Here is a 13,940-nt window from a genome sequence, read left to right on the forward strand (position 1 = left end):
AATCCGCCTGCCTCTGCCTCCCAAGTGCTAGGATTAAAGGCGTGTGCCACCAACACCCAGCCTAAATTTATTTTTAATTAAAATTTTACATCACAAAATAAATGTCATAATTTCCACACATGCACATTATTTGTACTTTGCTCCGTCACTGCCCGTCCCATGATCTGCTCTGATCCTGCCTCATGGTGGTTCCTCTCTTGCTTTCCTGTCATTCACATACACGTATAGAAAAAATAAATTCTGTATATGGGAGAAAACATGTTTGTCTTCTTGAGTCTGCCTTATTTAACTTATATGGTGATTTCTACTTCTCTTTCCCTGTAGATGACAGGATTTCATTCTTATTCTCAGGTCAATAAATTTCTATTTTATATAGATACCATTTTCTTTTTCTTTATCCACCCATCAGTTGATAAGCTAGTTCTATAACTTGAATAATGCTTCAATGAATACAGATGTACAAGAACCTCTGTGGTGTGCTCATTAATATTCCATGCTTGATCTTTATTCATGTAAAGGTCTGAATTCAGGGCTCTTGGAGAAGGAACAACTCTCCCAGACTGGGCCTGCTTCTTAGAAGCCAATCAGGGTTTAGAGAGCTGCAGTTTCACCCCTGTAGTTAAGGTTGTCCAATATAAAATGTAAACTTATACACAGTGTAAATATAAATGTAAAATTTCAGGCTAAGGTGGGAAGCCCAGTAGTGTAAGATGAGCCTGGGCATATAAGAAGACCCCTTTAAAGCTGTTTGTCAGGGTTGTCCAAGTGACTCCCAAAACATCCTAAGCAGAGGCGGAAGCTAAGTCCCTATTGCTGAAGACACCATGCACTTCAAGTACAAGGCCCAAAGGACCTGAGACGGATCTGACCCAAAGCCTTCCTCCCTAAGAACTAACTTTTACACTACCAGAAGATGCCATGCAAGTTTCCCAAGGAGGGAAGCACCTAGAAGTCCTACCTAACATTAACTTATGAGCCACAATGATCCAAACTATGGCATAAGACCCTAAGGGCACAATAGTGGCACACAAACCTTGCCAGTAACCAACAAACAGCTAAGTAATGGGACTTAAGACTCACTCAACAAGAGATAAACTATGCTGGGTACTGGAAACCCAGCCAACTACCCAGAACTGGTGAAGTCATGAATCTTAGAGGAAAACCTGTAACTGTCAGTTTAATAAACCAGCATAATCCCTAACTAATTTTTTCTTTTCTTTTCTTTTCTTTTCTTTCCTTCCTTCCTTCCTTCCTTCCTTCCTTCCTTCCTTCCTTCCTTCCTTCCTTCCTTCCTTCCTTCCTTCCTTCCTTTGAGACAGGGTTTGTGCAGCCCTAGCTGTCCTGGAACTCGTTCTATAGACCAGGCAGCCTTGAACTCAGAAATCCACCTGCCTCTGTCTCCCAAATGCTGGGATTAAAGGCATGCACCACCACTATCCGGCTCCTAACTAAATTCTAAATATGCCCACAGGTAAATTCAGTTCTCACTCCTTATCAAGAAAAATTCTCAGGGCTGGAGAGGTGGCTCAGTGGTTAAAGAGCATTGTCTGCTCTTCCAGAGGTCCTGAGTTCAATTCCCAGCAACCACATGGTGGCTCACAGTCATCTATAATGTGATCTCATGCCCTCTTCTGGCATGCAAATGTACATGCACATAGAAATATAAAATACATGGATCTTTAAAGAAAGAGAAAACTTCTCTTTGCAACAGACAAGAGACCATTACAGAAAAACAAAACCAATGAGAACAGAGTTATAGAGCTTAGTCCCAACTGATATATCCATAACACAATTCCTGCACTTAGGCTCAGGAATCTTTGTGAAAGAGTAGTCATAATGATTATAAGACCCAGAAAAACAGGGAGTTTGCAGTGAGACCACAAAGTCTCACCAACATGGCTGGCTAAATGTGACTGAACAGGGATGACACAAATAGACAAGCTAACATGGAAAAGAGAAAGCTTGTGAGGGAGGCCTGACCACTCCCTACACAACTAAGAAATTCTGAGAACAGAAGAAATCGCCTTCCTAGGGAAAAACACACAAATTGGTTATCCAGTATCAAACAGTTAGTCCTGAAAAATACAAAATTTATTATCTATTTAGAGAGAGAGAGAAACACAGTAAAAGAGAGAGAGAGAACAATTAAAGAGAAAGGAAATGAATTTGAATTTGAAAGAGTATGGCAGAGGGTATTTGGAAGGCTTTGGAGAGAGGACTTGGAAGAGGGAACTGATACAAGTATATTATAACCTGAGGTAGTCTGAATGATAACCCCCCCCCCATTACCTAGTGTATTGAATACACAAGATTCAATACTTGGTCATGAGTTGGTGGAATTGTTTGGGAAGGACTAGGTGTGGCTTTGTTAGGAGGAGTGTATCACCTGGGAAAGGCTCTGAGGTGAGGTTTCTAAAGACTGTGCCATTTCCAGAGTTTTATCTCTGCCTTGTGGCTGTGTCACCAGATGTAGGCTCCCAGCTACTATTCCAGTATCATGCAGAGCTGCCATGTTCTCCCATAAACTCTAATGCTCTGAAAGAATAAGCCTGAAATAAATGGTTTCTTCTCTATGTAGCAATAGAAAAGCCTTTAGAATAATTAAAAAAAAAAAAAAAAAGACTAGCCTGGGCAACACTGAGGTCTCAGAGAGGAAGTGGGTATGGAAGGAAAACCACAAAACCCCTTAATACTTCGTTAAGACATTCACAGGCAACAATACCTGTAAGAATCCGGATAGTGCTAAGACAAGCCAATCATTTCCCAGACACACTTTGGCAGTAGTCACTCAGCTCACCTGCACGTGCCTTTGCTTCAGCAACGTCTCATAGCGGTTGGATGGCGGGAGGTGGATCGTGGCTCCCTGGTTTTTGCATTCTGATCGTAACCTTTTGTCAAGAAGCAAACTGGTGCAGAAGAAAGGCGGGATATTTGTCATACATTGTTAATTTCAATAGAAATATCAAATCAAATTACCCAGGATTCTGCATGGGAATCGCAAATGATACACTTACCTTCCTGCCATAACCTTGTAATAGGCAAATATCTGGTCTGCCAGTTTATAAACAAATTGGTCAAAACACAGATTCACCTGGCAAAAAGCAAACGGTGTTAGATCTCAACTCCTGAAACCAAGATCAAATAACAACTCAAAAACAAATGTTTCTGCTTTTCCTTGCTTATTTTGTTGTTACTTTAAGTAAGCTTTAATTCATTATGTGGCGCAAGCTAACGCTGAACTCAGTGGCTCCTGATCCTCTAGGCTCAGCCTCTTGGACCCTTGGGTTACAGCATTATATGCCACTATTCCTAGCTTCAAACTCCTGCTTCAACACAAGGTGGGGCTCTTGGTTTGGTTTGGTTTTTCAAGACAAGATTTCTCTGTGTGACCCTGGCTGTCTAGAAACTTGCTCTGTAGACCAGGCTGGCCTTGAACTCAGAGATCTGCCTGCTTCTGCCTTTCCAGTGCTGAGATTAAAGGCATGTACACCACTACCTAGCAGAGGTTATTAGAAAATAGAGATGATCTTACTGTCCAACAGAGCATATAAAGTGTGCTGTGACCAGGGATGGCCACCAGGCCAGCATAGGAAACTACTATGGATTGGAGCACTATTGAGAAAAGGCCAGGCATGGTAGGTAGCACATCTCTCTCATAGCACCTATGTAGCTGAAGAGGATCAGAAGTTCAAACTTGAAGATATACTGTGTACTATGTTCAAAGTACATGATATACTTGGGAAAATGTTCCTTGTGAAATCCAGCACAACCTGCACTGAATATGCCAATAAAACTGATTATACACTGAAGATGGTGGCTGCCACAGGAAGGTTGCTCTTTCCTTGGTTGCTCAGAATACGAGTGCTATTTCCAGGGGTATTTTTGTGTTGGCAGTCTTTAGGCCTATTGCTTCTGTAAGAACTGGCTTGACAGACATACACTGGTCTGCCCAGGCAAAGTTTGCCTTTAGCATCAGTTGTTCATTCCACCCCAGCTGTCACACAGCATGTGTCCTATGTTAAGGGTACCACGGTTGTCAATGTCAGTTCAAAGAGCTGAGTCATGAAGACTGTAACTGGAAATAGTTGGTGTCTTTTTTCCAGCCTTTGGATTTCACATTCGTGTGTCCTATGGAAATCCTTGCTTTTAGTGACTTTCATGACTGTTAAGTAGTTTCAGTTTCAGATTTCCACTTTAGCCAGTTTGCCCAAAGAAGAATGGTAGATCAATACACAAAGGAAGAATGGTGATTTGGGCCACATGAATATCATGCTGTTGTCAAATTTAGCTAAGCAAATAGCCTGAGACCGCAAGGTATTCCTGAAGGTGCTGGCATTACATTTAGAAGCCTCTTAGTTATTGACCCTAATGGTGCCACCAAGCACTGAGTGTCAAAGACCTTCTGGGAGGAGCAGCCTGGAAAAACCCTCAGTTGGTGAAGGCATTCCTGTTTGTGGAAACCCATGCAGAAGTCTGCCCTGTCATGGGCACCAGAATCCCCTATGATCTTGAAGCCAAGTCCAACGGCTTCCAAAGAATACTCTGAGAAGGTCCATTAGCAGGTCATCCCATGTCTAGTGTTCAGTGGTAGATTCTCACAACAGAAAAGAGCCACACCTGGAGTCCTTTCCATGCCCTGAGGGTTGTTTAGGGATGGTGAAACTGCATCATGCCTATGTCTAGAAGTTGGTTTTTGTTCCAGGCTCAGGCTCTATATAAGAAGCAAGCTGCTTCCATTGCTGTCCTTACTAGAGCCTTCTTTCTTCATGGCTACCTAATTCCCACAGAATGCTTGGTAGCCCGTTTCTTTGATTGTGTCTTCATAGGAGGAGCATTTTTCTCCTTAGCCTGCCTTGAACCTTGGTCTACAAGGAAGGAGCACTTATGCCCCAGTCACAGAAAGAATCTGACCAGGATCCTGAAATTTCCTCTTAAACTTCTGTGATCAAACTGAATTTTCCCATTATTATTTTATTATTTATTTATTTATTTATTTATTCCTTTTTTTTTTCAGAGCTGAGGATCGTGAACCCAGGGCCTTGCGCTTGCCTAGCAAGCACTCTACCACTGAGCTAAATCCCCAACCCCACCCCATTATTTTTCTTATTGTATTCATTATCTCACAGTGTCCTTGTGTGTTCTGAGGTATTTATGAGGTATAATCAATCATGAAAGACTTTGTCTAATCCAGTGGTTGCATTTTTTAGGACACCATAATCGAAAAAAGACATATCTGCATTTTTAATATAAAAAACAAACTGATTATATAAGAGAGAAATGGGGAGAGAGAGAGGGAGGGAGGGAAGGAGGTAGTGCTGCCCAGATACAGAAATGATCTCTTGGGTTGAGTCCTCTTACTTCTTATTCTAAAGAGCAAGAGATATCCTCTCAGTCATATGTGTGTGCTAACCTGACAATTTTACCTGTGACAATGTGTCCTCAAGAAGTCACAGTCAGGTATGACGGCTACTCGTGTAATTCCAGTACTCAGAAAGCTGAGGCAGGAAGTCTACGGACTGCCTGGGCTACAGAGAAAATGTGGGGTTTGGAGGGTTACACACAAGAGTACACTCACCCAATGGGGGAAAAAAGTGTGTGTATCAAGAAGTTCAACAAGGACTGTTTTACCCCCTCTAAGTTTTAAAAACCCGGTGGCATCTTTTAAAAAGAAGGGTTGGTTTAGTGAATTGAGCACCCTCCTAACAGAAACAGAAAGTGATGCAGAAACTGCTTACTGTTTGGTGGAAAAGCACATCCTACCAATTTCCAATGCATAAAGGGAAGAAGTCAGAAGAACTTATACCAAAAAGTATCTTTTACCAGAAAGTATATGTTATCATTTAAACCACTGTGCATTTAAAAAAAAAATTTAATTCTTTGAATACTCAGAAAAATAGGTTAAAAATCAATAGGTATTTAATAAAAGAAGCTAAAGCTGGTCCCTTACCTCTGCCTCGATTTCATCGTAGAGAAACTGCTTGTTGAACTTGGTGAGGGCATAGTGAGCACTGTCGTTGTACAGGTCCAGAGAGTAGAGGACATACCTGCAGGGGGACACCAGTCACTTCCCAGCCAGCTAAGCCAATGACCTGTGGCCCTCACAGCTGCCTACCTTTGGATAAATTTAACTGTTAAATGAAGAAACTGTCATATGAAAAAATCCAGTTTCTTACTTCCCATGGTAAATGGTGTTCTTGCACAAAGCTGAAACACAGGTCTACTGCATAGCACCAGAGTAGAGAAAACCAGGTGCCTTATCCTATATGACGGTCATACAAGAGCTACCCAGACAAAGGCTTCCATGACTTTATCTTCTCCATGCTGCAGTTTAAAGTGTTTCATCAGTATCAGTACTCAGTATTTCTTTTTCTCTTTCAATCCTGAATGACTGTGTGAGGGTACATGCATGTGAGCGCCAAGGCCTCAGGGGTAGACCTATAGGACACTCACTCCATCATTGATGCCTCCTTGGTCTCTAGGATGTGGTCAGTCAGAATCCAGGGCATAGACATCTCAATGGGGAACTGAATCCTCCTGCCCATGGTCAGCTCCAGGAAGAACTCTCGGAACCACAGCTGAGAAAGGTCACAGCACTGCTGCAGTGTTTCTTGAAGGGTTCAAACGACAGCAGGTTATCATTCATGAGCAGGAAGTGATTCAATACAGAGGAGACAAGAGGTGTTGCACACAGGATGTGACTCCTCTATGCTTAGCTCCCAGCCATGCAGCATGGATGCGAGCAGGAAGGGGTCACTAGACACTTCACACGAGGGACAAGACGGACACGGGTGTGCTTAAGTGTAGGTCAGGACTCTACCCCTTCTGAGCAGCCAGTGTCACCCAGCCATCAGGGACCTTAGGAGCCCTTCTTGGCAGGAACAGGGGCGACAACCTTTTGAAACGGAGATGTGAAAATAGAACCACAGGTTTAACATCCCGAATCTGAAAACCAGAAATCTTAAGTGCTCCAAAATCTCAAAGTGCTATGGTACTACGTGATGTCTTAAGTGAAACATTACACAGCCCGTCTCACGTGATGGGCCGAGGTCCAAACGCAGACACACAGAGTATGGTATGGTAATGCAGTGTCTTAGTGACAGGGTCACACTCTGAAGCAATGTGCCACAGTGTTCCTGGATGTGGACACAGATGGAGATGAGGGTAACGGCACAAGGCAGCATCTGCACGTAACACAAATGGCGTTATGCCATGACTGCTCAATCCTCAGACCGTGTGTATGAGGTGAATAAAAATCAGTGTATTTAGACTTGGATCCCTTCCCCCAAATTCGTCATTATACACAGTTAACTACCTGCTGCCCACCCCCTAGACTTGGAATCTGAAGCATTTCTGGTCCCAACCATTTCAGATGAGGGATATTCAACCTGTATTTCCCTTTATGTGGGACAAACACCAGTGTCTAGGATTACGTGCACATCCAGGAATGGTTTAAGTAAAACTAGAAATGGAATTAAACAATCAAGATTTGTTTTATGTTCTTTGAGCTAACAATAACAGTGTTACTATTTACTTCACGGTCTGCAACACCCCAGGCAAGGCATGACTTCCTGCTCTAAGCAGAAGACATGAACAGCTTGATGAGGCCACAGGCAGACACAGAGGGCAGAAAGCACCCACCAGTGCCAGGTCAAAGTGGCTGGTATCACCAAAATGGTGGCTAGTCTGTCTCAGAGCACTTTTGCTACCTGGGCCGTGGGGGCTGGTGGGGCCATGTCTTCTACGCATCAATGCCCGGAGTTTGATCCAGGTAAGGGGTTCCATTTCCCTGTTTTGTGATCCTGATTTTGTGTTCACATGGCAAGGCCAACCAAAGCCCAACTGTCCCTGTCCCGTTAAGGGCGATGGCCTACAGAGATAATGGCAGAGGTCAGGGATGGCAAGGGTCTTGGGGGGATCTCCAGGATGTCTGGCCACCACCACAAAGGTTAGGACGTGGCACCATGTGGGTGCGTGAAGAGATGGGCAGGAGAATGGTGAGGTAGGCGGAAGCATCCCGGGTGGTGTTAGCAGGGTTAGAGCATGCCAGGCCGGATATTCTGGTCAGCACTGTCTCTTACCACTGAAATTTATCAAGTGAGTGTAGAAGAATGATTCGCGATGAAATTTTTCTATGTCCAATATGGTGGGCCCCTCAAGGCTACTTCTCAAAGTTTTCTTGGAACCACTTTTGTCTGCAATGAGGGACTCTAGCATAGTTCTCACCATGTAAAGCTGTATTATCCAAGGAAATATTTGTAGGGAAAAAAATATAAATGGTACATTAGTTACATCAAATGGGAAAATCTATAGAAGAAGAACTGCTCCAATACACCCTGACTAAGTCCCACGCCCGCAATCAGCCCAATGTAGACAGGCTGTCCAGAGGGCCTGGCGATCCACACAGCCAAGACGCTGCCTCGTAGGATGAGCTGTGTGTAGAGGAGCAGCTCACCTCCATAAGCATCAACAAGAAAAACAAACGATGTCTTACCACCAAAGGTTAAAAGAGGTGGATAGGTGTACGACTGCCTCAGAAACGCGTTTACCACATGCAAGAGCCTTTCCATGCCCAGAGACTTGAGCTGCCTCAGCAGCTCAGCAGAGCTCAAGGACTCAGCCATAGTGCGCACCAGGTAGAGCTAGACATAGACAGACAGGGAAGGAGAAGCGGGAGAGAGCCGTTAGTCACATGATGCACAGGTCTGAGTGGGGGAGGGGGGACACAGGGACAGGCAAATGGAATGGAAGAGCGGAGGGCAGTGATACACCTCACACAGACCCCAAGAATGGCCAAGAGCCTTCCTCCTGATCTGTAAGAGGTTCCATAGAGACCCAGCCATGGGCTTTGCTGGTACCTTTCTACAGGAGGGATAGAGATTATGAGGCCTCTGAGAGAGACGGGTAAGAAGGACAGGTCCCAAAGCAGAGGAGCGTATAAACCGAGTACGAGTCAGTGAGAAGCACCTCAAGGAAGGCCTACACACGTCGGAAGAGAAAGCAGCAACGGTGGCTTCAGACCAGGACATATGAAAGCAACAGTTCATTTTTAGGAGCATTTGATTTATAGATTCGACGTGAAAATTACAATCATACATTTAAACACTGAAAGGGAAACACAGACATGCTGGCACATGCCTGCGGTGCTAGGAGGCTGAGACAGAGGGCTGCTGAGGTTGAGGCTAACCGCGAGCTATGTGCAGTGAGTATCAGGCCAGCCGAGGCTGTAAGACCCCGTCTTTAAAAATACAAAAGGGGTGCTGAGCATGGAGGAGCATACTATAGTCCCAGCTCGCAGGAGGCGGAGGCGGAGGCAGTATTATCAGAAGCTGGAGGCCAGCCTAGGTTATATCAGACCCTGTCTCCAAAAAGCAAAAAGGAAACAGCATAAATCGGGAAAACGTAGGCATATATTTCAAAGACAGAGGTAGAAATGGCATCAAATGACTTCTGCAGTTAAATGAACCAACCAGGCACTCACAGGACTGTCTCAGGTAAGGTTTCAAATTGAGCTGGGCAGGGTAGAAGAGAAGAAAAACCTCAGGCAGACCAGGAGTGCCCAAGCGGATCCAGCACCCACTATTGCAACCCTGCCTCATCTGCCCTCCCCTCCCCCACCCTTAGCCCAGTTCTGGGAAAAAGATGATGAGAACCTGTGTGCTGGAGGGTCCCACAGCACGGCGCGGCACCTTGATGTCAAAGCCACTCTTAGGGTCCTTCTCTCCCCGAAGAGCTGGGTCGTTAAAGGGTTCATGCCCAGTCTCCCAGTCACACACAGTCTTCCTGATGGCCTGTAGGACACTGAACAGCCCCATAAAGTCATCAGACATGGATTTCTACAATCACAGCATCTCCTCACCTAACAACCAACCAATGCACAGAGAGAATCCCTCGGGTTGAGACCACAAGCTAAGAGTCTAGTTCATATGAAAGAATCAAAAGCAGAGTGCACTTTTTAGTGCCACCACTATCCCCAAAAGATTTGTCTCAGCTGTAGTTTGCACCCAGTAGTCAGGAAGCAAGGTTTAACTTCATGAACACAAGCCAGGCGGCCAAGTGAGGGCAGGAAGAACAGAACTCTCGAAAGCCCGAACAGACAGCAGAGCTGCCCCCTGACTGTGGCCAAGTCATTTCGTGTGAAGAATGGGAAGCCATCACACATCTCAGGATTGGACATGAGCCTTGGCTCACTGGAAAGGTAGCCCCACCGCCAACAGGCTTCATTAATGGAGCACCACCCACGGGCTTGAGACAGCTCATGTTGACTCGGCCACCTTTTGTAGAACATTGTAGATAAAACACAAAGTACAGTATGCATTCTATAGACTCTGGCTAGTGGAACAGGTCTGATTTTCAACCTGGTCAAGTACTTCTGTATCTGATATGCCTCTAACAAAAGTGCCTTTTAACTTGAAGGCTGGAACAAGGAGGGTTTCAGATTTCTATCTGTTTGAAGCTGTGAATATTTGAATATAAGTAAATTTGTTCAGGGGACTCGAGTCTAAATAGATAATAATTTGTCTTATAAATTATACATATATCCAGATGGATTATATAATTTTGCATATAAAATTATCTAATATAGGATGCAATTTTCTACTATGGCATTCTGCTGGCATTACAAAGTTTTGGATTTAAAAGATCCAGTAGTAGAGTATGTTTAATATGTACAAGGATCCATGCTGATCCTTAACGCCACACTTACACATATAAACGTACATACATGTAAGAGCTCTGTCTCTCAGACTTTTGGAGCATTACAATGTACACACAGTATGTAATTTTCTGCTACAAACCAATACTATCTTGGGTAACAAGCATATCAACTGTAAGGCAAAACCAGCACTATAAATGCCTAAATTCTGGTAGGTTTCACTTACACGTTTCTTTGAAAGTCAACTTAGCTCACATTCAGAGAGCTCTCAAGATCTCTTAAGTTTAACCATACCTAGGTCATTTTTGCCAGACTTGTAGGAGAGTCTAAAAGAAACCTGCCAAAGATGATATGTCTGGGGGAGAAAGAAGAAAACCTGGTGCCTGGAATTGGCACTTGTGCCTGGGTTGCAAAACTCCTTGATTTCAGTAGTAAACTACTGTTGTTCAGGATATTAACTGGACTCACTACATTCTATGTGGATATAATCATCAAAAAATATGACTAGGAGTTAAAGATAAATGTAGTGAGCCTCCTTATGAAAACATAGCGTTCCATCTGTCGGAACCTAGGCTCCGTCCATTGCTTTGGGGCTGTGCGAGAGGGCTGTGGAAGGCTGACCTCTGGATGACGTTCTTTTTCTTCTTGATGGCCTGTCGCAGTGGTTCCCTGAGGGTCACCTGGGAGAAGTCCTGAAGTGCAGCATAAACCGTGTGCCTGATGGCGTGATTGAACACACTCTCCATCCTGCCCATCAGCACCTGCAGGCCTTTGATCATGGCAATCACCTGTAAGGACACAGCTTTCAGGGGCTGAATGGGGACAGGGACAGTTCTCCATTGCCTAGATCTCTTGCCCAGACCTTTCCCTGATTTCTCCCCTTTCCACTACAAAGCTACTTTGTCCCATTGCCATCTTCCCCAGAGCAGACGACCCAGTGTGCTCTATGCCTGCCTGGAACTGAACTCATCTCCTCTCACTGTGAGTACCCTGAGAGCAGCGGGACATCTGACTCAAGGACACCCTGCCCAACTAGTCCATCCTTGATGGCCTTCGAATGCAGAGAGGTAAACATTCAAACCGCAGATATGGAAGTTATAGAAAAAGAAAAGGAGCTGAAAGAGTTTGCATATTAAATCCCACTTGTTAAACAACAGTGGGACATTGACTTAAAACATATGGAAAAAACCTAGAAAAAAATGAAGTCAACTGCTTGAATTCTGACTTTGTGATAGCTCCACAGATGTCACTACATAGCTCCCGCAAGTCACATTATTTAGGGTTTCCATGTGTTCATGATGAAGAACTAATTCTTTGTTAAAAGAATTCTTAACACCTAATTCTATTTAGGTGTATGAGTGCTCTATTTGCATGTGTGCCTGCATGACAGAAAAAGGCATCAGATCCCATTAAAGACGGTTGTGAACCACCATGTACTTACAGGACCTCTGGAAGAGCAGTCAATGCTCTTAACCTCTGAGCCATCTCTCTCCAGCCCCTCCTAGAAAACTATTTGATGAATTTATATTGCTTTCTGTTTAAAACAGAAGACACTTTTACTTTTAAAAAGTGCATAGGATAGAGGCTAGAGACATGGCTCAGCAGTTAAGAGCACTGGATGCTTTTCCAGAGGACCTGGGTTCAATTCCCAGCACTCATAATAGTGACTCACAACTATCTATAACTCCAGTTCCAAGTCCAATGCCCCCTTCTTGCCTCCATGGGCAACAGACACACAAGTGGTGCACAGACATGCACACAGCAAAACACCCATATATATAAAATAAGTAAAACAAACTAAAGAGCACATGGGAACTCTATCGGAATAAAAATGAAAGCACCATGTATTTGGACTTGAAAAAGCAAAAGAAACCTGAAAGGTGAGGCCAAGCCCTGAAGAGGAACAATAGAAACGCAAAGCTTGAAGGTAATAGCCATGCAATGGTTATCACAAATTCACAAGAAGAGCAAAGTGTACCATTAAAAGTATCTGGGAAGGAATATTTGAGTATGTGTGCGTGTGTGTTTATATATTTACAACACTGAAAAAAGTAATAAAACAGCAGAGAAGTCCAATGAGTGATTAACAAAGAGAAAAGTTGCTTAGTAAACAATAAATACTGACAGGCAGGATTGGCCAAGGAAAAAGGAGTAAGATTTACCTTTCCATTAAAGATATAGATGATCAGGTTGAGAATAAAAAGGTAGACATTACTATAGGTAATACAAGGAGGAGAGCATTAGACAGATAGATTAAAAACAGGGATTAATAGCCATAAGGATGCCTGCAAAAGGTCAGCTCACTTTATGTTTACATGAAATGTAATGGGAAACCATAATGGTATATACATCTGTATGCTTCTAACACACACACACACACACACACACACACACACACACACATACACACACAACTCTTTTTGAGTTGTTGGTCAGGGGATGTCAAGACACCCTCCCTCAATAAAAACAGATATATCCCATTACTATTTGTATGTACTATTTGTACTTCTCCAAAGACTATATACAAATAGCCAATAAGTACAAAAAGAAAGAGAAGGCAAAAAATCAATCTGACATGCCATTTGCGGGTTTTGTGACTGTCTGTGTAGCAAACTACCCTTTGGTTGCCTCCCTAGTTTGAAGAGAGGTTCCCATTGTGAAGACATCACATATTTGGGACACATTTCATGCTTCAATAGCCTAACCTACAGATCATCCAGACATATTTACAGAACATTTCACCCAAACACAAAAGAATATACCTTCTATTCTGCACCTCTATTAATGGAATACAATACACTAAATCCTTACATGGACAAGCAACTGATTTTCAATGCTCAACAACGTGTCAACATAGTCTAATGGGGAAAGGTTACCTTTCCATTAAACACTGGGACAACTGGATACTCACATGCCAAAGAATGAAGTGGGCTCCGTTACAGTAAGAGGTTAGGGTAACAAGCTTGGGATGATTATAGCCTTGCATATTAAGAAAGGACTGTGGCTGGAGAGATGGCTCTGTACTTAAGCGCACCTGGAGATCCTTCCAGAGGACCTGCATTTCCAGGTTTCATGTCAAATGCTCACAACTACCTGTAACTGCAGCTCCAAGGGAATCCAAAGACCTCTTCTGACCACATAGACAACCCCCCTACACACACATTTGGCATTCACGCACACAGATATATACATAGAAATAAAAATGTAATGATAATGATAATAATAATAATAATAATAAGGTCTACCCATTGGTTACTAAGCTAATGAGGTACCTCATCAATTCATAAGC

General features: G+C 43.5%; 1 protein-coding gene and 1 pseudogene across 1 annotated transcript in view; one reads left to right on the forward strand and one right to left on the reverse strand.

The window, feature by feature from the left end:
- The window catches only part of Cyfip1 (cytoplasmic FMR1 interacting protein 1), a 96,053-nt gene that overhangs the window by 27,136 nt on the left and 54,977 nt on the right, over positions 1-13,940 (reverse strand). The window contains 8 exon segments of the mRNA XM_052161634.1: positions 2,798-2,906; positions 3,015-3,091; positions 5,948-6,044; positions 6,451-6,607; positions 8,079-8,306; positions 8,309-8,639; positions 9,651-9,798; positions 11,273-11,439. Coding sequence (XP_052017594.1) covers positions 2,798-2,906; positions 3,015-3,091; positions 5,948-6,044; positions 6,451-6,607; positions 8,079-8,306; positions 8,309-8,639; positions 9,651-9,798; positions 11,273-11,439 — 1,314 coding nt within the window.
- On the forward strand, positions 3,607-4,559 carry LOC127668202 (thioredoxin-dependent peroxide reductase, mitochondrial-like; annotated as a pseudogene).

This window comes from Apodemus sylvaticus, chromosome 1 (assembly GCF_947179515.1).
Source record: "Apodemus sylvaticus chromosome 1, mApoSyl1.1, whole genome shotgun sequence".
NCBI classification, from domain to species: domain Eukaryota; kingdom Metazoa; phylum Chordata; class Mammalia; order Rodentia; family Muridae; genus Apodemus; species Apodemus sylvaticus.